At 36.2% G+C, this 25583-nt stretch overlaps 2 protein-coding genes across 7 annotated transcripts in view; one reads left to right on the forward strand and one right to left on the reverse strand.

Annotated features, from left to right (window-relative positions):
* The window catches only part of LOC128545908 (copine-3-like), a 100069-nt gene that overhangs the window by 55067 nt on the left and 19419 nt on the right, over window positions 1–25583 (reverse strand). For all 6 annotated transcript variants that reach the window (XM_053545213.1, XM_053545215.1, XM_053545212.1 and 3 more), the window contains exon 4: window positions 4675–4749. In XM_053545213.1, the coding sequence (XP_053401188.1) occupies window positions 4675–4749 (75 nt within the window). The remainder of the gene's footprint in view (window positions 1–4674; window positions 4750–25583) is intronic.
* LOC128557615 (uncharacterized) lies at window positions 8227–11042 on the forward strand. Its single transcript, XM_053545211.1, has one exon. The coding sequence runs from the start codon at window positions 9311–9313 to the stop codon at window positions 10958–10960; it is 1650 nt and encodes a 549-aa protein (XP_053401186.1). The 5' UTR covers window positions 8227–9310; the 3' UTR covers window positions 10961–11042.

Raw genomic sequence — 25583 nt, forward strand, 5'->3', positions numbered from 1 at the left:
TTTTAGGATAAATTTCAATATATTTTTATGTAAAAACAAGGAAGAATATCCAACAGGGAAAACCATGTTCCAAAAACACAGCCTCCCCAAAGGCACACACGAACAACACTCACACACCACACATACAAACAAAATAAACATACAAGGACAAAACAAACAAATACAGGAATACAGTGGGGCACCGCCTTGGAATGGTCAGTGGCAAAACCACCACTGGGGAGTTTAAAGCGGTATATAGTGCACCTAACCTCACTCTTAGCCCTATGTTATACCTAGCTGCCAGGTGAAATCCTAACATACGTTAAGGCAACAGAAGGAACGTAATGTAAAACTGATCCAGAATCAATATTTATGAAAAGGCAATCCTATTAACTGATAGTCTTATTAACCTTTTACAATGCACGTACTGGTGTTTCGTTAAACGGTTTCACATTTGGCTTCATGGCATCAAATTTTGATACGCCGCTCCAAATCACACGACATGGTTTCAGTATGCATAAGACGGCACCAAACTTTAATGAATCGTTTCACTTTACACTGCACGAACTCATGTTGCGTTAAACGTCTTCACATTAGACTGCATGGCATCAAGTTTTTATACACCGCTCTTAATTACACAAAGCGGTGTCAATATGCATAAGACAGCGTCAAGTTGTAATGAATCATTTCATCTTACACTGCACGTACTCACGTTGTGTTAAACGGCTTCACATTGAGCTGCATGGTTTCATGTTTTATTGAATGATTTCATATTACGGTGCATCGCAACAAGTTTTTCAGTGCATCGTTCCATGTGTAAATGGATGGAATGAAGTTTTGTATTAAATGGTTTTAAAACACAATGCATTGAGAGTAAATATACTGGACGGGGTGGAGTTTTGAACTAGACGACATTGAAATGTATTGCACTGACTTGTTTATGAATGGATTGTATATTTACTAATTTTGGCGGTAACCGCCGCCCATAGTAATTTGACGGGACTTGAATATTTCTTCGACTTAAGCGGAATTTGGAGGTAAGCGAGTTTGAGATACCGAGTTTTGACTGTATATGTGAAATTCCAGTAATTTCTTCAAACAAGAGGGCCATGATGGCCCTATATCGCTCACCTGTTATCATTGCACTTGAGGACAAGAAGGTCCTCAGAAAAGATATCTCAGTCCAAAGGACAGGAACAACAAAAGGAAGAAATTTAACCAAAAAGAAAACAAAAATTCTTACAAGGTATAGATATGTCAAAATACACCTAAAAATTGGAGGTACCATCCATGTTGTACCACAGAAAAGTGGTCTCGGTTTTTCCCTACGGCCAATAATAACAAGAGGACCATAATGGTCCTGAATCGCTCACCTCTTCCCACATGACCCAGTTTTGAGTATGACGTCGTTTTTTCTATTATTTGACATAGTGACCTAGTTTTTGAGCTCATGTGACCCAGTTTTGAACTTGACCTAGATATTATCAAGATAAAAATTCTGACCAACTTTCTAGAAGATCCATTGAAAAATATGGTGTCTAGAGAGGTCACAAGGTTTTTCTATTATTTGACCTATTGACCTAGTTTTCGAAGGTGCGTGACCCTGTTTTGAATTTTACCTACATGTAGATATCATCAAGTTGAACATTCTCACTAATTTTCATGAAGATCTCATGAAAAATATGGCCTCTAGAGAGGTCACAAGGTTTTTCTATTTTTATACCTACTGGCCTAGTTTTTGACTGCACGTGACCCAGTATCGAAACTGACCTAGATATCATCAAGGTGAACATTCAGATCAATTTTCATGAAGATCCATTGAAAAATATGGCCTCTAGAGAGGTCAAACGATTTTAATAATTTTAGACCTACTGACCTAGTTTTTGACCGCAGTTGACCCAGTTTCAAACTTGACCTAGATATCATCAAGATGAACATTCAGACCAACTTTCATACAGATCCCATGAAAAGTATGGCCTCTAGAGAGGTCACAAGGTTTTTTTATTATTTGACCTACTGACCTAGTTTTTGATGGCACGTGACCCAGTTTCAAACTTGACCTAGATATCATCAAGGTGAACATTCTGACCAATTTTTATGGAGATCCATTCACAAGTATGGCCTCTAGAGAGGTCACAAGGTTTTTCTATTTTTAGACCTACTGACCTAGTTTTTGACCGCACATGACCCTGTTTCGAACTTGACCTAGATATCATCAAGATGAACATTCAGACCAAATTTCATACAGATCCCATGAAAAATATGGCCTTTAGAGAGGCCACAAGGTTTTTCTATTATTTGACCTACTGACCTAGTTTTTGAAGGTACGTGACCCACTTTCGAAACTGATCTAGATATCATCAAGATGAACATTCAGACCAACTTGCATACAGATCCCATGAAAAATATGGCCTCTAGAGAGGTCACAAGGTTTTTCTATTATTTGACCTATTGACCTAGTTTTTGACGGAACATGACCCACTTTCAAACTTGACCTAGATATCTTCAAGGTGAACATTCTGACCAATTTTCATGAAGATCTCATGAAATATATGGCCTTTAGAGAGGTCACAAGGTTTTTCTATTTTTAGACCTACTGACCTAGTTTTTGACCGCACGTGACCCAGTTTCGAATTTGACCTAGATATCATCAAGATGAACATTCTGACCAACTTTCATACAGATCCCATGAAAAATGTGGCCTTTAGAGAGGTCAAAAGGTTTTTCTATTATTTGACCTACTGACCTAGTTTTTGACGGCACGTGACCCAGTTTCAAACTTGACCTAGATATCATCAAGATGAACGTTCTGACCAATTTTCATGAAGATCTTGTGAAATATATGGCCTCTAGAGAGGTCACAAGGTTTTTCTATTTTTAAACCTACTGACCTAGTTTTTGATGGCACGTGACCCAGTTTCGAACTTGACCTAGATATCATCAAGGTGAACATTCTGACCAATTTTCATGAAGATCTTGTGAAATATATGGCCTCTAGAGAGGTCACAAGGTTTTTCTATTTTTAGACCTACTGACCTAGTTTTTGAAGGCACGTGACCCAGTTTCGAACTTGACCTAGATATCATCAAGATGAACATTCTGACCAACTTTCATAAAGATCCCATGAAAAATGTGACCTCTAGAGTGGTCACAAGCAAAAGTTTACGGACGGACGGACGACGGACGACTGACACCGCGCGATCACAAAAGCTCACCTTGTCACTTTGTGACAGGTGAGCTAAAAAAGTTACTAAAATAAGCTATTTATAGTAATGTAAAAGGGAAGTAATAAAAAAATATATTGTAAGTGAACAAAAGAAGGACCTGCCAAATAAATCTGCTGACATAAATGAAATTTCAGATCAGTATCTTCATTAGTTACGGAGATATACCCATTTTAATTTGAAATAAAGGGAGGTAATTTGACATAAAATCAGTCCATAGTTATCTACCCTGATTGTCTCAGTCCAACTCATAACAATAATGAAATTTCAAATAAGTCCTATAAGTACTTACTGATATAAATCCATTTTGATTACAATCAGGGGAGGTAATCAGATATAAAATAACTCTGGAACCTATGATTGGATCTGATTTGTCATGGAATCCAAGATTTATTGTTGTTGAAGATATTTTGGAAGTTTGTATCAGATAAAACCATAAATGAAGTCTCTATATGGCTGCAAAAGCTGAAATAGCCAATTTTGGACCTTTAAGGGGTCATAACTCTGGAACCCATGATGGAATCTGGCCAGTTCAAGAAAGGAAGCAAGATCTTGTGGTGATACAAGTTGTGTGCAAGTTTGGTTAAAATCAAATCATAAATGAAGCTGCTATTATGCAGACAAGGTCAAAAAAGCTAATTTTGGCCCTTTCAGGGGCCATAACTCTGGAACCCATTAAGGGATCTGGCCGGTTCAAGAAAAGAACCGAGATCTTATAGTGACACAAGTTTTGTGCAAGTTTGATTAAATTCAAATCATAAATGAAGCTGCTATTGTGCAGACAATGTCAAAATAGCTAATTCTAGCCCTTTCAGGGGCCATCACTCTGGAACCCATAATGGAATCTTGCCAGTTCAAGAAAGGAACCAAGATCTTATGATGATACAAGTTGTATGCAAGTTTGATTAAATTCAAATCATAAATGAAGCTGCTATTGTGCAGACAAGGTCAAAATAGCTAATTCTGGCCCTTTCAGGGGCCATAACTCTGGAACCCATAATGGCATCTGGCCAGTTCAAGAAGGGAACCAAGATCTTATGGTGATACAAGTTGTGTGCCAGTTTGGTAAAAATCAAATCATAAATAAAGCTGCTATTGTGCAGACAAGGTCAAAATAGCTAATTTTGGCCCTTTCAGGGGCCATAACTCTAGAACCCATAATGGGATCTGGCCAGTTCAAGAAAGGAACCGTGATCTTATGGTGATACAAGTTGTGTGTAAGTTTGGTTAAAATATAATCATAAATGAAACCACTATCGTGCAGACAAGAAATTGTTGACGCACGGACTGACGACGGACGACGGACAACGGACGCCGGACGAAGGGTGATCACAAAAGCTCACCTTGTCACTATGTGACAGGTGAGCTAAAAAGTCAATGTGAATAAAGATAATCATGATAAAAAGTTACAATGAACAGACTGCACACAATGACTGGGACTTGCCAATACTGATAAAGCCAGTGTACTTACTAGAATTTTGCCTTCCCCTGCAGGTTTACCATTCTTCAAGACTAGCTGCTTTTGAAAAGGGCTGGCTGCAACAATCTGTAACAACAAGATAAAGCAATGTTGTTTATGTTAAAACTGGTATCTTGACAATAGCAAGAACCTGATTACAACAGATCAGGGTGGGTATTTACTGAGAAAACATACATATTCGTGGATAACTAAAGTGATTTCATTAGCAGATATACAATACAATGTAGTACTAGCATAATGAAATGTAAAATGTAAGTTAATTGCGTAATACTGAGGCATATTAAAATGAAGCACACTCAAATGCTTGACCTTAGACTGGTACAATTATGTCATCTTGATTTGCTGAATTTTCTTCAACTCAAGTTCAAAAGTATCTTTAACAGGGACCTGAGGCTCAAACAATTTGACTTTTAATTGTGACTTCCATCTAAATTTGTGTCAGCATAACTTGCAAATTGTTTTGTGGAACATTATACATTATTCATTATAATACCCTTCAAAAAGTTAAGAAGACAATGGAACAAATACAAAAACATCAAATATTAAAAGACTATATACATTATGTTTGGACATTTACATTTATTTGCACTGGTGAGATACAGGTTGTATATTTCATTTACTCCTTTAAGCCTACTACAAATGTCATACCTTTAAAAATCGATACACACAGGTTTTTTTTAGACCAAGGTATTTCAATGACATGCACAGACCCATGAAGTGTTCACAAGGAAGTAAATTGAAAACTAAAACAGAGTGTAAAATATTTGGAGAGAAAAAATGATAAATACTAAATTTAACTTTATCAAGAAACAAGAGGGCCATGATGGCCCTATATCGCTCACCTGTTATCATTGCACTTGAAGACAAGAAGGTCCTCAGAAAAAATATTTAAGTCCAAAGGACAGGAACAACAAAGGGAAGAAATTTAGCCAAAAAGAAAAAAAATTCTTACAAGGTATAGATATGTCAAAATACACCTAAAAATTGGAGGTACCATCCATGTTGTACCACAGAAGAGTGGTCTCGGTTTTTCCCTACGGCCAATAATAAAAAAGTTACTAAAAATAAGCTATTTATAGTAACGTAAAAGGGAAGTAATTAAAAAAAAAATATTGAAAGTGAACAAAAGAAGGATCTGCCAAATAAATCTGTTGACATAAATGAAATTTCAGATCAGTATCTTCATTAGTTACGGAGATATACCCATTTTAATTTGAAATAAAGGGAGGTAATTTGACGTAAAATCAGTCCATAGTTATCTACCCTGATTGTCTCAGTTCAACTAATAACAATAATGAAATTTCAAATAAGTCCTGTAAGTACTTACTGATATAAATCCATTTTGATTACAATCAGGGGAGGTAATAAGATATAAAATAACTGGAACCTAAGATTGGATCTGATTTGTCATGAAATCCAAGATTTATTGTTGTTGAAGATATTTTGGAAGTTTGTATCAAATAAAACCATAAATGAAGTCTCTGCACGGCTGCAAAAGCCAAAATAGCCAATTTTGGACATTTCAGGGGCCATAACTCTGGAACCCATGAAGGAATCTGGCCAGCTCAAGAAAGGAAGCAAGATCTTGTGGTGATACAAGTTTTGTGCAAGTTTGGTTAAAATCAAATCATAAATGAAGCTGCTATTGTGCAGACAAGGTCAAAATAGCTAATTTCGGCCCTTTCAGGGGCCATAACTCTGGAACCCATTAAGGGATCTGGCCGGTTCAAGAAAGGAACCGAGATCTTATGGTGACACAAGTTTTGTGCAAGTTTGATTAAAATTAATTCAAATCATAAATGAAGCTGCTATTGTGCAGACAAGGTCAAAATAGCTAATTCTAGCCCTTTCAGGGGCCATCACTCTGGAACCCATAATGGAATCTTGCCAGTTCAAGAAAGGAACCAAGATCTTATGATGATACAAGTTGTATGCAAGTTTGGTTAAAATAAAATCATAAATGAAGCTGCTATTGTGCAGACAAGGTCAAAATAGCTAATTTTGGCCCTTTCAGGGGCCATAACTCTGGAACCCATAATGGAATCTGGCCAGTTCAGGAAAGGAACCAAGATCTTATAGTGATACAAGTTTTGTGCAAGTTTGGTTAAAATCAAATCATAAACTAGAAAATGCTTTTGTAAAAAAGCGCATGTCTCCCCCAATGCAAAGTCCTATAGGCAAGAAGTCAATAGGGGTCAGGAGCAAAAATCAAAGAGACACTGATGGTTGGCTGCAATAGGGATCATCTACTTGGCATGTCCAGTCATCCCGCTAAATTTCAACACTTTTGGCCTAGTGGTTCTCCAGTCACTGTTCAGGCTCCTGTGACCTTGACCTTTGATCAAGTGACCTCAAAATAAATAGGGGTCATCTACTCTGCATGTCCAATCATCCTATTAAGTTTCAACAATGTAGGTCAAGTGGTTCTCAAGTTATTTCCAAAAAATGATTTTACATGAACAGGCCACTGTGACCTTGACCTTTAACAGACTGACCCCAAAATCAATAGGGGTCATCTACTCTGCATGTTCAATCATCCTATGAAGTTTCAACATTCTGGGTCAAGTGGTTCTCAAGTTATTGATCGGAACTGGTTATCAATGTTCAGGCCCCTGTGACCTTGACCTTTAACGGAGTGGCCCCAAAAACAATAGGGGTCATTTACTCTGCATGAACAATCATGCTATGAAGTTTCAACATTCTGGGTCGAGAGGTTCTCAAGTTATTGATTGGAAATGGTTTTCCATGTTCAGGCCCCTGTGGCCTTGACCTTTAACAGAGTGACCCTAAAATCATTAGGGGTCATCTACTCTGCATGACCAATCATCCTATGAAGTTTCATCATTCTGGGTCAAGTGGTTCTCAAGTTATTGACCGGAAATAGTTTTCAATGTTCGGGCCCCTGTGACCTTGACCTTTCACAGAGTGACCCCATAATCGTTAGGGGTCATCTACTCTGCATGACCAATCATCCTATGAAGTTTCAATATTCTGGGTCAAGTGATTCTCAAGTTATTGACTGGAAATGGTTTTCAATGTTCAGGCCCCTGTGACCTTGACCTTTAATGGAGTGACCCCAAAATTGATAGGGGTCATCTACTTTGAATGTACAATCATCCTATGAAGTTTCAACATTCTGGGTCAAGTGGTTCTCTAGTTGTTGATCAGAAATGGTTTTCCATGTTCAGGCCCCTGTGACCTTGACCTTTAACGGAGTGACCCCAAAATCAATAGGGGTCATCTACTCTTCATGACCAATCATCCTATGAAGTTTCAACATTCTGGGTCAAGTGGTTCTCTAGTTATTGATCGGAAATGGTTTTCAATGTTTAGGCCCCTGTGACCTTGACCTTTGACGGAGTGACCCCAAAATCAATAGGGGTCATCTACTCTTCATGATCAATCATCCTATGAAGTTTCAACTTTCTGGGTCAAGTGGTTCTCTAGTTATAGATCGGAAATGGTTTTCAATGTTCAGGCCCCTGTGACCTTGACCTTTGACGGAGTGACCCCAAAAACAATAGGGGTCGTCTACTCCAGCAGCCCTACAACCCTATGAAGTTTGAAGGTTCTAGGTCAAATGGTTCTCCAGTTATTGCTCGGAAATGAAGTGTGACGTACGTACGGACGGACGGACGGAAGGACGGACAGACGGACGGACGGACAGGGCAAAAACAATATGTCTCCTGAGGGAGACATAATGAAGCTGCTTTTGTGCAGACAAGGTCAAAATAGCTAATTTTGGCCCTTTCAGGGGCCATAACTCTGGAACCCATTATGGGATCTGGCCGGTTCAAGAAAGGAACCGAGATCTTATGGTGACACAAGTTTTGTGCAAGTTTGATTAAAATTAATTCAAATCATAAATGAAGCTGCTATTGTGCAGACAAGGTCAAAATAGCTAATTCTAGCCCTTTCAGGGGCCATCCCTCTGGAACCCATAATGGAATCTTGCCAGTTCAAGAAAGGAACCAAGATCTTATGATGATACAAGTTGTATGCAAGTTTGGTTAAAATAAAATCATAAATGAAGCTGCTATTGTGCAGACAAGGTCAAAATAGCTAATTCTGGCCCTTTCAGGGGCCATAACTCTGGAACCCATAATGGAATCTGGCCAGTTCAAGAAAGGAACCAAGATCTTATAGTGATACAAGTTGTGTGCCAGTTTGGTAAAAATCAAATCATAAATAAAGCTGCTATTGTGCAGACAAGGTCAAAATAGCTAATTTTGGCCCTTTCAGGGGCCATAACTCTGAAACCCATAATGGGATCTGGCCAGTTCAAGAAAGGAACTGTAATTTTATGGTGATACAAGTTGTGTGCAAGTTTGGTTAAAATAAAATCATAAATGAAATCACTATTGTGCAGACAAGAAATTGTTGACGCACGGAGGCACGGACTGACGACGGACGACGGACAACGGACAACGGACGAAGGGTGATCACAAAAGCTCACCTTGTCACTATGTGACAGGTGAGCTAAAAATAAATCATTGGACTTATTATACCTTTGTAATCTGTAAACTTTTGTTACACTGATAAAACTTGGGACAGGATATCACATGATAGAATTTATTTGACCTACAAATCAGACGTCTGCTTGAACACAACTGGAAAAACGCTAAAAATGGCAACATCTACAGACTATAGCAGATCTGTGATAGCAGCCTCTGAAATGAAGGATATTTACTGTGAACCTTGTGTGAATGATGGTAAACATATTGAAGCTGAAGGATTCTGTGTGGACTGTTTCGAGTACCTGTGTGGACAATGTTACAAGAACCACACAAGATATAAAGCCTTCAGACATCATGTGCTTCAAGATAAGGATAAAATGCCTGTAGATACAGCAAAAGCTGGTGCCAGAGATGTTTGCCAAGAAAAGTGTGGCCTTCACCCAACAAAGATTATAGAGTATTTCTGCAAGTCATGTGACATGCTTGGTTGCCATGCTTGCATCACTGTCAATCATCGTCAGTGTGAAAATGTTGACCACATACCTAACATTGCTAAGGATACACAACAAAGTGAAGAATTGAAAGAATTTATAGATGAGCTAGACTACAACCTAGAAGCAATTAATGAAAGAAAGAAAAAAATCAGTTCAAATATAACTGAAACAGATGAAATGAAAAGGAAGGCAAGGGCAGACCTGAAAAAGCAGCGTGATGAAATAAACACATTCTTTGATCACCTTGAGGCAGAAATGGAAAGAAGAATTGAAGATATTGATAAAAGAAACAAGAAAATTTTGAAAACTTCCACATTTGCATTGGACTCCATTGGTGATGATCTTAAACAAGTGAAAACAACTATTGACACAAAACAGAAAAATGGGCAAAACTGTGAATTATTTATAGCTATCAAAAACTATAAACAAAAAATGGAGACTGTTAACAAAGAATTTGAAAAATTAGATGATGGAAACAAAATTCAAAGATATGCCTTGACACCTTCAACTAAAATAAAGGAAGTGTTAAAGAACACAACTGAAATATGTAGACTGACAACTGCAAAATTTGTGTCAAAGATTAATATAAATACCGACAATGACAATGACAAGGGAAGTGTCTGTGGACTTGCAGTGGTACAAAAACACTACCTTGCTGTACTTGATGACAACAACAAATCAGTTAAAGTAATAGATGTAAGGAATATGACAGTAACGAATGAAATGAAAATAGAATGTTGCTCTATTCATAAAATAACTAAAGTAAATAATGATCAAATTGCAGTGACAATATTGTCATCTAACTTTCAGGGCAAAATCCAGTTTCTGTCAGTATCAATGTCTGGTTCCCTCAGTAAAGGTCATCAGATAGCTGCTGATACATTCTACATAGGTCTGACTTATAGTAGAGGAAATTTCTTTATGTCTAGTTTGGGAAAAGTTAGAATCACTGACATGCAAGGAAAGACTCTGAAAACAATCAACACTGTGGTGGATATAGCTGATAGTATCGCAGTAAGTCCTCACAATGAAACCATTTATCTGGCAAGTTGCAGTAAAAACACTGTTACAAGTATGACCCTAGATGGTAAGATAAAGGCCATCTACAAGGACAATGCCCTGAAATCACCCTATGGTGTAACAGTAGACAGTGAAGGTTTGGTGTATGTTCTTAGTTCAGGGAATACCCATCAGCTGACAGGGGACTGCAACAAAATTCAAACACTTTTAGAGGATGTATATGCTACAGAAATTACATTTTCACATACTGACAACCGACTATATATAAGCCTCGGTAGTGAAATAGAGGTGTATCAAATAGAATAGAACAATAAAGTATTTATCAGTGAAAACACTGGGGCCCAGAGTGTTTTCACTGATAAATACTTTATTGAACAAGATGCTTTAAATGACGTATTACGAACTACATATATGTAGAAGATTTATGTAGTTATTTATATTTTATTTCGAAAAACGGAATAAAAATCCAATACCTTGACAGTTCCTCTTTGTTCCTGATAGTATATTTCTCGATTCAAAACACGTTATTTTATCAAAAATTCATAACGTTACGCTGGAATTGATAAAACAGAACCGGAACTAATCATTGTTATTTGTCTTTGAAACATCATGACGTCTTTCCTGTTTACGGACGTTGATTTCCCGCGCTTTGTTTAAATATGCTGCTATAAGAAATAGTTAAAAAAAGAAAGCCGTTCGACTGATTTTATTTTTATTATTATATCTTGATATTGGTATGCAAGAAAAAGATTCTGTCACTGGTTATAGGTGCAGATGGGAATTTCCGGCTCTCGGGTAACTGTTTAGGCGGTAACTTGGTAGGAACCTCGTTACCACCTGAACAGTTATAACCCTCGATGCCGGAAATTCCCATCTGCACCTATAACCAGTGAAAGAATCTTATAATAGTACAAGCTTCATAACAGAAATAACTAGAAAATGCTTTTGTAAAAAAGCGCATGTCTCCCCCAATGCAAAGTCCTATAGGCAAGAAGTCAATAGGGGTCAGGAACGAAAGTCAAAGAGACACTGATGGTTGGCTGCAATAGGGATCATCTACTTGGCATGTCCAGCCATCCCGCTAAATTTCAACACTCTTGGCCTAGTGGTTCTCAAGTCACTGTTCAGGCTCCTGTGACCTTGACCTTTGATCAAGTAACCTCAAAATAAATAGGGGTCATCTACTCTGCATGTCCAATCATTCTATTAAGTTTCAACATTGTAGGTCAAGTGGTTCTCAAGCTATTTCCAAAAAATGATTTTACATGAACAGGCCACTGTGACCTTGACCTTTAATAGACTGACCCCAAAATCAATAGGACTCTGCATGTCCAATCATCCTATGAAGTTTCAACATTCTGGGTCAAGTGGTTCTCAAGTTATTGATCGGAACTGGTTATCAATGTTCAGGCCCCTGTGGCCTTGACCTTTAACGGAGTGACCCCAAAAACAATAGGGGTCATTTACTCTGCATGAACAATCATCCTATGAAGTTTCAACATTCTGGGTCGAGAGGTTCTCAAGTTATTGATTAGAAATGGTTTTCCATGTTCAGGCCCCTGTTGCCTTGACCTTTAACAGAGTGACCATAAAATCGTTAGGGGTTATCTACTCTGCAAGACCAATCATCCTATGAAGTTTCAACATTCTGGGTCAAGTGGTTCTCAAGTTACTGACCGGAAATGGTTTTCAATGTTCGGGCCCCTGTGACCTTGACCTTTCACAGAGTGACCCCATAATCGTTAGGGGTCATCTACTCTGCATGACAAATCATCCTATTAAGTTTCAACATTCTGGGTCAAGTGGTTCTCAAGTTATTGACCGGAAATGGTTTTCAATGTTCAGGCCCCTGTGACCTTGACCTTTAATGGAGTGACCCCAAAATCGATAGGGGTCATCTACTTTGCATGTAAAATCATCCTATGAAGTTTCAACATTCTGGGTCAAGTGGTTCTCTAGTTATTGATCGGAAATGGTTTTCAATGTTCAGGCCCCTATGACCTTGACCTTTGACGGAGTGACCCCAAAATCAACAGGGGTCATCTACTCTTCATGACCAATCATCCTATGAAGATTCAACATTCAGGGTCAAGTGGTTCTCTAGTTATTGATCGGAAATGGTTTTCAATGTTCAGGCCCCTGTGACCTTGACCTTTGACGGAGTGACCCCAAAATCAATAGGGGTCATCTACTCTTCATGATCAATCATCCTATGAAGTTTCAACATTCTGGGTCAAGTGGTTCTCTAGTTATAGATCGGAAATGGTTTTCAATGTTCAGGCCCCTGTGACCTTGACCTTTGACGGAGTGACCCCAAAAACAATAGGGGTCGTCTACTCCAGCAGCCCTACAATCCTATGAAGTTTGAAGGTTCTAGGTCAAATGGTTCTCCAGTTATTGCTCGGAAATGAAGTGTGACGTACGGACGGACGGACGGACGGAAGGACAGACGGACCGGGCAAAAACAATATGTCTCCTGGGGGAGACATAATAATAATGTTGGCGGTGGATATAATTTGGCGCTCTGGACCTCGACCGCTCATTAAAATTTAAATTCACAGTTTTACATGTTTAAGTATGACTTCTGTTGAGTAATTTCTATGTTATCTGAATACATTAACTTAATCAGTTTAAAACTATTAACTACGTCCATATATCGGAATCTATTCACCAATGATACCGGTGATACTGCCCAATCACTACTGGATGCACATACCATTAAACATGGTTTAAAACCCTGTAAAATATCCATTAAAATAGGAAAAAAACATTTATTAACCCCATTAATTCTTGCATCACTTTATTTAACAGGTTTCACAATATTAATGGGTTACATGTTAAAATACCATTAAAACACCCATTTTTGACCATGAATCATGCTTTAAAAATTTAGTTTGGTAGCTAAAATAGTTAATGGCTTTGAAAAAATAGTGAAATTTTGAATTTAACAGGATTATTCATGGCCCATAAATTTGATTTAATGCCCATTAAATGTTCAGGTTCTGTACAATTTTATTTAAGAGTAAACTTAATGGCCCTTAACAGCAATGTGATGCCCATTAAATCCTACATTCTGTAAAATGTCATTCGTATATTTTGTTTTTTTTTTGTTTTTGGCTTGCAATCCTTGAATGCTTATAATTCCAGTCCCATATTGTTCTAAAATGGACTTTAATCACAATAAATACATACTACGCACACATCGTCTACAATATATCATGATGTTATATTAAGTTGCATTATAGTTATTTCCCCTTGATGCAGTTACGCCATTTTTTTTTCAAATGTTTGCCAAATTGTGTTCCTACAAAAAATCGGATTTATTTCAATGAATTTATTTATTTTATTTTGTTGGGTTTAACGTCGCACCGACACAATTTTAGGTCATATGGCGACTTTCCAGCTTTAATGGTGGAGGAAGACCCCAGGTGCCCCTCCGTGCATACTTTCATCACGAGCGGGCACCTGGGTAGAACCACCGACCTTCCGTAAGCCAGCTGGATGGCTTCCTCATGTGAAGAATTCTACGCCCCAAATGAGGTTTCGAACCCACATCGATGAGGGGCAAATGGTTTGAAGTCAACGACTCTAACCACTCGGCCACGGGGACCCCTATTTCAATGAAAGTCAGATGAAAACATAATTATTAATTTATTTGATAACATCAATCTACAATATTTTGGTAAGGGTAAATATGTATTGATGCATGCCACTTTTCTGTTATTTGTTTTTCTTGTCCAAATAATCAGCATTTGTATAAAAAATAGGTGGGGTAAGGAATTTACATTACAAAATGTGTTCAGACTAGTTTAGATTTTCAAATTTTCGAATCCTTGAGTAGAAACTAAGGTTCATAGAGAAGTGAACAGTACACATGATTGTGAAGATTTACAGTCTGATTTAAATTCATTTGGGGCATCAGCGCATCAATCGCTTCTTTGTTTCAATGAATCAAAGAGTGTGGTACGCTTGATTGGGGATGGGGTAAGCTACTTGTGATGCAGTCCCTCAAACATTTGCTCTTAGCTGTTTAAGTGCATGCACCTGAGCACAAAGTACTGAAGTAGAGCTAAATTGTGATTGCCCATTGTGCGCTGACAATTTGTCATCAACAGTTGCTTTTTGAATACACCTGATGCCTAATGTCTGTACCAATAAAAACTTGGTCAGAATGTTTGTCAATATTATTATAATGACCTGTTAAAACTCTGTTAAAAACGTTTGAAAAAATTAAGGCCAATTTCATGACCCTTTTAATGGCATGTGCATCCAGTAGTGCAACTTGCTTGGGCAAATTATCCGGTGAGTCATACATTCATTAATACAAATTTCGTTTCATACGAACATATTTCCCAGGTCCAGATGAGTTCGTATAAAGCGATTTTGACTGTATACGAAGAATATGCATAGACAAAAGCTTAAATCAGGAAAATCTAATTATTAGTAGGTGGCATATAATACATCAAAAGATTAAAAGTAAAATGCACTGATATTTGGGCGTTTTGAATAGCATTCAATCTTTATTTATGTACAGCCTCAACAGCAGGTAATAATACCACTGCTAATAATAACTAGATCGTTATTGTTTTTTTTTTGAAAAACGTAATGTCTTCCACCACTTACCATGCAAGAATTGTAAAATGCCACAAATTAAAGGCCATTCAGACTCCAGAGAGAATCACTGCAACATTATGTTCCAACGTTATACACAACTAGGCTTGGCAGTGACAATTCCTATAAAGTTTAGTGGAATTCAAACCTTCAATATAAAAGAAGTAGCATAAATCAAAGAGTTTGACAAATTATGGGGTATGACTCTGCAGAAAATCATTTAATCAGAACCTGATGAAAATATGCATAACTACACTTCACACTAATCACTCATGTGGTTCTGTGAAATTCAGCCTAATTATATACAGCAAGTAGTGTAAACACTGTAAAATATGTAAATCATAGGCCTATTACCCTGCTGAAATCACTGAATCGAAACATGCAGATGCTATGTATAACTAGGTTTGGTACTGATAATTTCTGTAAGATTTGGTGGAAATCTGCCCAATGGTGTAAGAGAAGTTGCAAAATACCATAAAATTTGACAAATAAAGAGCCATAACTTTGCTCTGAAAAATCACTAAACTGGAACATGCCACTGGCGCCAGACCAGAAAGAAAATGCCTCCGTACATGTTATACGCTACCTCAAGGTATTCTATAAGAACCATGGTCATGAACGGGAAAATATACTAACCCGTTTCAATCGTAAATTTCTCAACTTAAACGCGCAGTTCAGTGAATGGGTACCTAGTATATTGAACAAGCGATAATTTATCTTCCATCGTGCACCAGTCACATTGTCTCAATATTCCTTATTGCTGAGATTATCAAATTATTTTATGCTTTCGTCAACGTTACAGAAAAAACTTGCTTGACCTTCCCTAATGAACATCCGGTCTAGAGGTCACGACAGTGTGCACATGTTTGGCGAAATGTAAACAAACAAAAACAGAATTTTAAAAAAAATCATTTTTACAATAAAACTCAAAATGATGAATGAAATTCATCTTGTATATGATCTTTAATTTGAAATCGATCATTGGTCTGCATCTATTCTGTTAATTTTATTCATTTTGCACATTTATGCTGCATTTTCACATTTTAGCGAACACGTGTAGTAAAATGACGATTGACATACATTTTCACATTAGCCAATCAGAATGGTTTTGTAATCTAGAACGGAAATTCACCAGGGAAGTTCAAGCAAGTTTTTTGTGTATCGTTGAAAAAACTATAAACTACGCGTTGTGTTTCTAGGATAAGATGTATTGAAGAAATGTGACCTGTACACAATGGAAGATAAATTACCACTTGTTTGATATCCATAGTACACATTTACCGAACTGCGTGTTTTAGGTATTAAATGCGCGATTGAAACGGGTTAATATATTTTCCCGTTCATGACCATGGTTCTTATAGAATACCTAGGGGTAGGGTATAACATGTACAGAGGCATTTTCTTTCCAGTCTAGCGCCAGTGGAACATGCCAATAAAATGAGTACTAAGACTTTGCACTGATCACTCCTGTAAGGCTAAAACATCATAAAATTTGATGGATCAAAGGCAATAATTCTGCGGAAAAACAAAGAACCAGAACATGCGAACAACATGCACAATGAGGCTGGTTTGATGGAAATATGCCCAATAATATAAGAGAAGTGGCCAAAACATCATACAATTTAAGGCTATAACTCCACTGAAAAGTATCAAACCATAAAATGCTGATAATTTGCACAACTTGGCTTGGCAATGATCACTTTTGTTAAGTTTTGGTGTAAATCCATCCAGTGTTGTCACAGGGGTTGGTGGACAAACTTTGTGACATACAGACAGCCTGATAGATGGACAGCACTAAATCAATGTCTCCCTCACAATATGTAGGAAACACAATAATAACTATATTTTCTGACGGGGAAATACCGAAAGAGTACACAAAAATACATCAGAGAGATATATTTCTGAAAAGTTTCTAACACAGATAAGCCTTAAAGGCACTGACCTCCAGATTTTGGCTAAAAATTATCTTTCTTTAAAATTGAAGTTTGGTCATATAATGAGTTTTTGTTTATAAACTACCTTAAAAATGTCAAATCAAGAAAAACAAGAGCGTCATGATGACCCTGGACCTGAGTAATATGAGCTACATGTTTCAAATGTCGAACTGATGATAAAATATTAAGAAAGTCAGTAGGTCACATTCATAGTCAATGAAATTCAGTTTTAAGATTTGTGTGCAAAACTGTGTATGTTATCAAAATTTCAAGGCTGTATCTTAAAAAAACAAGAAAGTAGGTCAGTAGGTCATGGTCACAGTCAAGTGACATCATATTACTTGGGTCATCAGGTAATTAAACAGTCTTGGAAATAGGATCAGATGATTTTTAAGTATTTTTTCCTATACAACTCACATAATAACTAAGTGACCCCAGGGCGGAGCCTCTTCTAACCCCAGGGGCATAATTTGAACAATTTTGGTAGAGGACTACTAGACAATGCATCATACCAAATATCAAAAGCCTAGGTCGTATGGTTTCAGACAAGAAAATTTTTAAAGCTTTTTCCTATAAACGTCTATATAAAACTTGGGACCCCCAGGGCGGGGCCTCTTTTCACCCCAGGGGTACAATTTGAACAATTTTGGTTGAGGACCATAAGACAATGCTACAAACCAAATATCAAAGGTCTAAGTGTTGTGGTTTCAGACAAGAAGATTTTTAAACTTTTTTTCCTATATAAGTCTATGTAAAACTTGGGATCCCCGGGGCGGCGCCATATTTGACCCTAGGGGGATAATTTGAACAATCTTGCTAGAGGACCACTAGATAAAGCTACATACCAAATATCAAAGCCCTAGGCCATGTGGTTTTGTACAAGAAGATTTTCAAAGTTTTCCCTATATAAGCCTATATAAACCATGTGACCCCTGGGGTGGGGCCATATTTGACCCTAGGGGGATAATTTGAATAATCTTGGTAGAGGACCACTAGATGATGCTACATACCAAATATCAAAGCCCTAGGCCATGTGGTTTTGTACAAGAAGATTTTCAAAGTTTTCCCTATACAAGTCATAATATAAACCATGTGACCCCGGGGCGGGGCCATATTTCTGTAAATCTTGCGCGGATTAAAATAGTAAACAAACTGAAGCTGAAGGATTCTGTGTGGACTGATCTGAGAATTTTTGTGAACCTTATAAAAGTTTAAGAACCATGTGCTCAAAGATAAGAATAAAATGTCTCTTTCAAATTGTGAAACAAGTGCTGATGTCCAGGAATTTGTCATGAACTATATGAATGTCCACCCCCAACCACCACCACATGCATGTGTAAACCCTGCCGATTTTCCTCTTATTTTTAATGACTTGGACCCAGTTAAAATAAATTTTCATGATGATTGGGACTGTAAAAACAATAGTTTTGAATCGTAACTATAATCATTGGATAGGAAATGATATAACTAAGTGCTGACATTTACAAATTTCATCCAGAAATAAAAAAATTACAGCCATTTGTTTTCAAGTTATTCAGCTGTTGATTTTGCTGAAATACACTATAAATACAAAAATGATAAACATGTGAACAGCTCAGCTAAACCAATCAAAGTGCTTGTGAAAAGTCTTACAGCAAATTCGCTACAATTTCAGAGTGTTTGCTAGTCAAGACTCCTACTGTCTTTATTTTACTGAGTATCAATAATCTATTTTTTAATGAATATTTCAGTAAATCATTTAACTCATAATGTTTCCAGTTAATGTTTTGACCTTAAAGTTTATAGTTTTTGGACCAAACTGAATTTGGTATAATGAAATAAATATTGCATACCTGAGAGGGTGATAAGAAAAACTGTTCACCCCTCGGAATATGAATAAAGACCTCTGCTGACAATTTGATAGATATTCATATATCAAGGTATCACCCCCACAGGAATGCGATATCTATATAACATCAAATATTAAACAAGAGCTGTCAGTAAACAAGAGCTGTCAGTAAGACAGCGCACTCCACTATTCGGCGATTTGATGGTAAAATGAATCTATGTATCAATGAAAAAAAAAAAATTTAAGTACGAAAGGGGCATAATTTGGTCAAAAATACAAAACAGAGTTATGGGGATTGTTACCACACATGCAGATGATGATGATAAAGATACATTTTAAGTTTCAAGTCATTATCTTATATTGTACTAAGGTTATATCCAGAAAACGAAGACTGCCAAAAATCTTTGAGTATGAAAGGGGCATAATTCTGTCAAAATACATTTATAGTTATGGGGATTGTAACCACACATGCACAGATGATGATTATAAAGAAATGTTTTTATTTTCAAGTCATTATCTTTTGAAATACCAAAGATATGTCTATAAACAAAGCTTTCGGAAAAATTAACATGAAAATAATTCCAAGTATAACAACATGGTGACCTTGACCTTGGGTATAATGGGCCCAGCCCCTGCACATACTTTGTTTGTATGCTGGACAATGTTTATGTGAAGTTACAGTAAGATATGAGCAATAGTAACAAAGATATGACAGAAAAACAAAGGTTGCCAAAAAACTTTAACCTTAAAAATAACCCAAGTATAACACCTTGGTGACCTTGACCTTGGGTATAATGGGCCCAGCCCCTGCACATACTTTGTTTGTATGCTGGACAATGTTTATGTGAAGTTACAGTAAGATATAAGCAATAGTTACAAAGATATGACAGAAAAACAAAAGTTGCCAAAAAACTTTAACCAAGAAAGTGATATGACAATGCCGATGCCAGGACGAGTAGAATAGCACTGCTATTCTCCGAATAGTGGAGCTAAAAATTGTATGTTCTGACATTTAACTTATTGGGACTGGCACAATAATATATTTTATTAACTTGTTTAAACCCACTACAAATACCATACCTCTAAAAATCAATATAAAGGGGTATTGTTTTCAGACAAGGTATTTCAATGACATGCACAGACCCATAAAGCATTCATAAGGAAGTAAAATTGAAAACTAAAACAATTAAAAATATTTTGTGAGAAAAAAATGATACATACTAAGTTTGAAATTTAAAGTTATCAAGAAGAAATAAGTGATTGGACTTATCATCTTTGTTATCTGTAAATTTTGTGTTCATCACTGATAAAACTTGGGAGAGGATATTGCATGCTGGGAGAATTTTTATGACCTACAAATCAGATTTAAGGACATCTTCTTGAACACTACTGGAAAAAAACACTAAAAATGGCAACAATTAAAGATTATAGGAGATCAGTGATTGCAGCCTCTGATGAACTGAAGGATATTTACTGTGAACCTTGTGTGAATGGTGGTAAACAAATTGAAGCCGAAGGATTTTGTGTGGACTGTTCAGAATATCTGTGTGGACATTGTTACAAGAACCACACAAGGTATAAAGCCTTCAGACATCACATGCTTCAAGATAAGGATAAAATGCCTGTAGATACACCAAAAGCTGGTGCCACAGATGTTTGCCAAGAAAAGTGTGACCTTCACCAGATGAAGATTATAGAATATTTCTGTAAGTCATGTGACACACTTGGTTGCCATGCTTGCATCACTGTCAACCATTGTCAGTGTGACAATGTTGAACACATACCTAACATTGCCAAGGATTTACAACAAAGTAAAGAATTCAAAGAATTTATAAATGAGCTAGACAACACCCTAGAAGCAGTTAACGAAAGAAAGAAAACATTCAGTTCAAATATAACTGAAACAGATGAAATGAAAAGGAAGGCAAAGGAACAGCTGAAAAAGCAGCATGAAGAAATAAACAAGTTCTTTGATCACCTAGAGGCAGAAATGGAAAGAAGAATTGAAGATATTGATAACAATAACAAGAAAACTTTGAAAACAGCCACATCAACATGTGACTCCATTGATGATGATCTTAAACAAATGAAAACTACTATTGACACAAAACAGAAAAATGGACAGAACTGTGAATTATTTATAGCTATCAAAAACTATAAACAAAAAATGGAGACTGTTAACAAAGAATTTGAAAAGTCAGAAGAGGAGAGCAAAATACAAAGGTATGCCTTGACACCTTCCTCTCAAATAAAGGAAGTGATAAAGAACACAACTGAAATATGTAGACTGAGGACTGCAAAATTTATGTCAGAGATAAATGTAGATACCGACAATGACAAAAAAAAGGGAAGTATTCATGGACTTGCAGTGGTACAAAACCACTACCTTGCTGTACTTGATGATACAAACAATTCAGTTAAACTAATTGACACAAGGTTTATGAATGTAACATGTGAAATGGACATGAACTGTAAAGATGTTCACAGCATAACTAATGTGAATAATGATCAAATTGCAGTGGCAATATCACCTAACGAAAAAATCCAGCTTCTGTCAGTGTCAATGTCTGGTTCTCTCAGTAAAGGTCGTCAGATAGATACTGATGGAATTGGAAATTGTCTAGCTTATAGCAAAGGAAATTTCTTTTGTCTGGCTTATAGCAGAGAAAATTTCATAACATCACGCACAACAGTTAAAATCATTGACATGCCAGGAAAGTCTCTGAAAACAATCAACGCTAGGGACTATGCTAATGGTATAGCAGTAAATCCAAACAATGAAACCATCTATCTGACAAATAATTATAAAGACACTGTAACAAGTTTGACCCTAGATGGAAATGTCAAGGCTATCTATAAGGACAATGCCCTGAAATCACCACGTGGAGTAACAGTAGACAGTAAAGGTTTGGTGTATGTTCTTAGTTCAGCGAGTATCCATCAACTGACAGAGGACTGCAACAAGATTCAAATACTTCTAGGGGATGTGTATGCTACAACAATCACCTATTCAAATACTGACAACAGACTATATATGGGACTACGAAGTGAAATAAAAGTGTATCAAATAGAATAGCAAAATGAAATATTAAACATTGAAAAACACTGGGCTGCACTTTGTTCTCAGATGAGAGCGCAAATAGGACAATGAACCATACAACATTACACAGACTTGTGATTGTTTTTATACCAATTCTACATACCAAACGATGAACATTATGTGTACAAAGTTTCAAGGTGAAACAAAAGCCTTAACATAGAACTTAAGCATTGAAGAAATACAAATTTCATTAGCAAACTATTTCCGAAAAGGCTGAAGACATAATTATGGCTTTATTTGTTTCTTGCTGTATATAAATTACCTGGTAAATTGTGATACATCTTATTTTTGTGTGAATATTATAAGAATGTTTATAGACAAAAGCTTTTAAATTAGGAAAATCTAATTTTGAGTATGTGGAATATAATATTAAAAAAAAAATCATCTTACTAAAGGAAATTTTGGTATTTTCATATCCGGGATAGTACCTTATAGAGATATAATTATATGTATTTGCATTTTGATATTTTGCTTACCTTTTCCTGCCATCTGACGTTACGTTACCAGTTTTAAGTCACGTCCGTTGTTTATATTTGTATGTGAATTTATAATCCTGATGAAGGCATTAGCCGAAATGTTGATGCGATAAATTACCATACCCAAAAACTTTTATACGTGTTGTTGTTGAAATCTACCGAATATCATAAATATTTCAAACTTATAGAATGTAGGATGCACTGATATTTGGAAACTTTGATAAGCATTCAATATTTATATACATCCTAAACAGCAAGTAATAATACTACTGCTAATAATACCTAGAGATTGTTTTTCATGAAAAACGAATGTCTCCCACCACTTACCACCCCAGTGTGTACATACCACGTGGTTTGTGACGTCATTTTCTGGTATTACGGCAAGAAAATGAATAAACAAATCCGTCAATTCAGAACTTAAAAACACCGTAAGTATTTAATTTTTTCACCCATTTGAATAAAGTTTTTACGACGCTCAAGCTAAGATAGTGGGCTATAAACACAAGGCAACATTTTTCTTAAATTCTAAGCAATTTTTGCAAAAGTCCGTTCAAACCCAGAAATTCGGCAAATTCTTGGAGGGTAATAAGGCAAGAAAAACCCGTGTTTTACAAAATAATGCAGGATTGCTTTCCTTTACATTGTTGTGCCTTTCACCGCTGTTTATTTCGGTTCCAAGAAGGCCAGCGAAATACTTTACTGGAAATAAAATGGTAAGTTTCTCTGTGAAAACATTATGTCTTCAGAAAATACTTAAATACGGCAAGAATGATATGACGGCAAGCAGATTCATGAATACACCTATTGTCCCTAACAGCAGTTGAGACTTACTTCTGTCAGCAGGTAAGTAAATAGGGCCTACCTACATAGCGCATGGTATGCTTAACTAGACGGAACCGTTTATAAACAGTAAAGCTCTGTTTCATTTTTAAGTGTTGACAAAACATTTTCCGTATGCCTGAGATTTATTAAAAAGAATAATTCAAAATTATTGTAAACTTTTCATGCACTTTCAGTCCATAGGAAGGATGGGGGGGGGCTTTGCTGTACAAGCACTTGTACTATGTGAGCGATAAAGGACTGTCATAGACGTCTCGAGATTATGTTTTCAATTCTGTTAACACAACTTAAAAATACTTTTTACGAATATTGTTGGCAAGTAAAGTGATTGTATAGGCTTAGTTTTACATTCCATTTCACAACCATGATTCTGAAACGATATTTTGAACGATTGAAATTTTGTTCATTAAAGATATTTATCTTTTGTCAAAAATAATTTGATACTATGACAACATACGTATAGGGGTCTGAAGAATGCATGTAATACTGTACAATTTTGATATAAGATTTTGCAAAATCTTAAGAAAATTCAAATTATAATGTTATGTTTACCAAACAGGATAACCCTTCTTTTCTTTTCATACTTTTACTTTTATGCCCCCTTTTAGGACATAAAGTTTTAGCACTTTCTGGTTTCATTATTATATGACTGGATATATGATTCTTAAGTTTTATAAGCCCAAGTTATCTTCGGTAATGATTCTGCAATCCTTACCATAACTAGGGTCATTACTTATTCTAATATGCTTGTCTCTGTTAAAACACACTTACACTAGAATGACGTCACGTTAACGTGCGGTGACGTCATGTTTTTGTAGCGACCAAGAAAGAGCGCTACTATATTTTATCTACTGATTTAGATTAACGGCATATTAGAATCAAAATAATTTATAGCAAAACCGTGTTTTAACACTATTTATACACTCGGGCAGTAATACATTGTACAAATAATTTCACTCAGGCAGCGCCCTCGTAAAATTATTAAGCCCGACATATAACCGCTCATCGTGCAGAAATAGTGATAAAACACTCTTTTGCTATAAATTATTTCTTAAGTAAACAACTGTTTCATGACATGACCTGTATTTAGAAGATGTTACACCGCCCCTTGATTCCGTCTGTGACAACTATGTTTTATTTACCTACAGATAGGTATGCCTCAGGAGCAGATCAATATCGCACTTATGTGTGCTCTATGGCTAATCACTAACGCTTTATTCAAAGGTCATGCAATAATTCTTTCTCATACCTTCGGTGCGGTCTTTATGAGATACAAAGAATCGTTGGTGTACGCGTTGAAAGTGTCCAAATATTTAAGAAAATATTTTAACATACTAGTATTACGTTTTGTGTATTGTTTTTCTATTTTTTAAAGGTGCATCTGCATTTTACACTCTAGTATGACATACTAGAAGTACACATGCATATTTTTGTTATTCATAATCATATGGTTTACACTGATTAAACTATGATTAATGGACGATACGACAAATGCAAAGTCGAGATGGAAATTCTTTGCTCTTACAATAATTTTATATCAAATACATGTGCTAGTTTGCCCATCATCAGTAAAATTTTTGTTTGAAAAAAAGATAATTTTGAAATACAAATTTATCACAAAAGGATGCTGCACAGTATTCATTTATGAATGTTGATTACTAAGTTTCAATGTGCATAAAATGTCGTTGCGTATATGGAAACTACAAAACTGGCTTTGTGACCTTTTGTTGATTTTGCGTTTGTTGTGTTTCCATTGTTTTCTGGGTCTGATAAAATGAATATTAAAATATTCCAATTTTACTTAAATTTTACTGTTATGTTTTACATTTCAAAACGCTTAATAAATTTCTTAAACTTGTAACCATCTGCTTATACTATCATAATTTAATGTGTCAATTTTATTATAATAAGTAACTTTATTGAAAATTTCATCTTCTGCATGTATCCATAATGTAACAAACTTTACATTTGAACTCGCTTGTTGGTTTCTGTGTCTGAACACTGACGACTTAGATCGTTTCCCAAGTTTAAGGTTAGTCTTTGTTCGCGTCATTACTCTGAAAAAGTAAAACTACGTCGGCTGTTTTATTGGTACTAGAGTTTAGTAGATCTATCACCATAATCTCGAAATCTCAAAAGA

This window comes from Mercenaria mercenaria, chromosome 6 (assembly GCF_021730395.1).
Source record: "Mercenaria mercenaria strain notata chromosome 6, MADL_Memer_1, whole genome shotgun sequence".
NCBI lineage: Eukaryota > Metazoa > Mollusca > Bivalvia > Venerida > Veneridae > Mercenaria > Mercenaria mercenaria.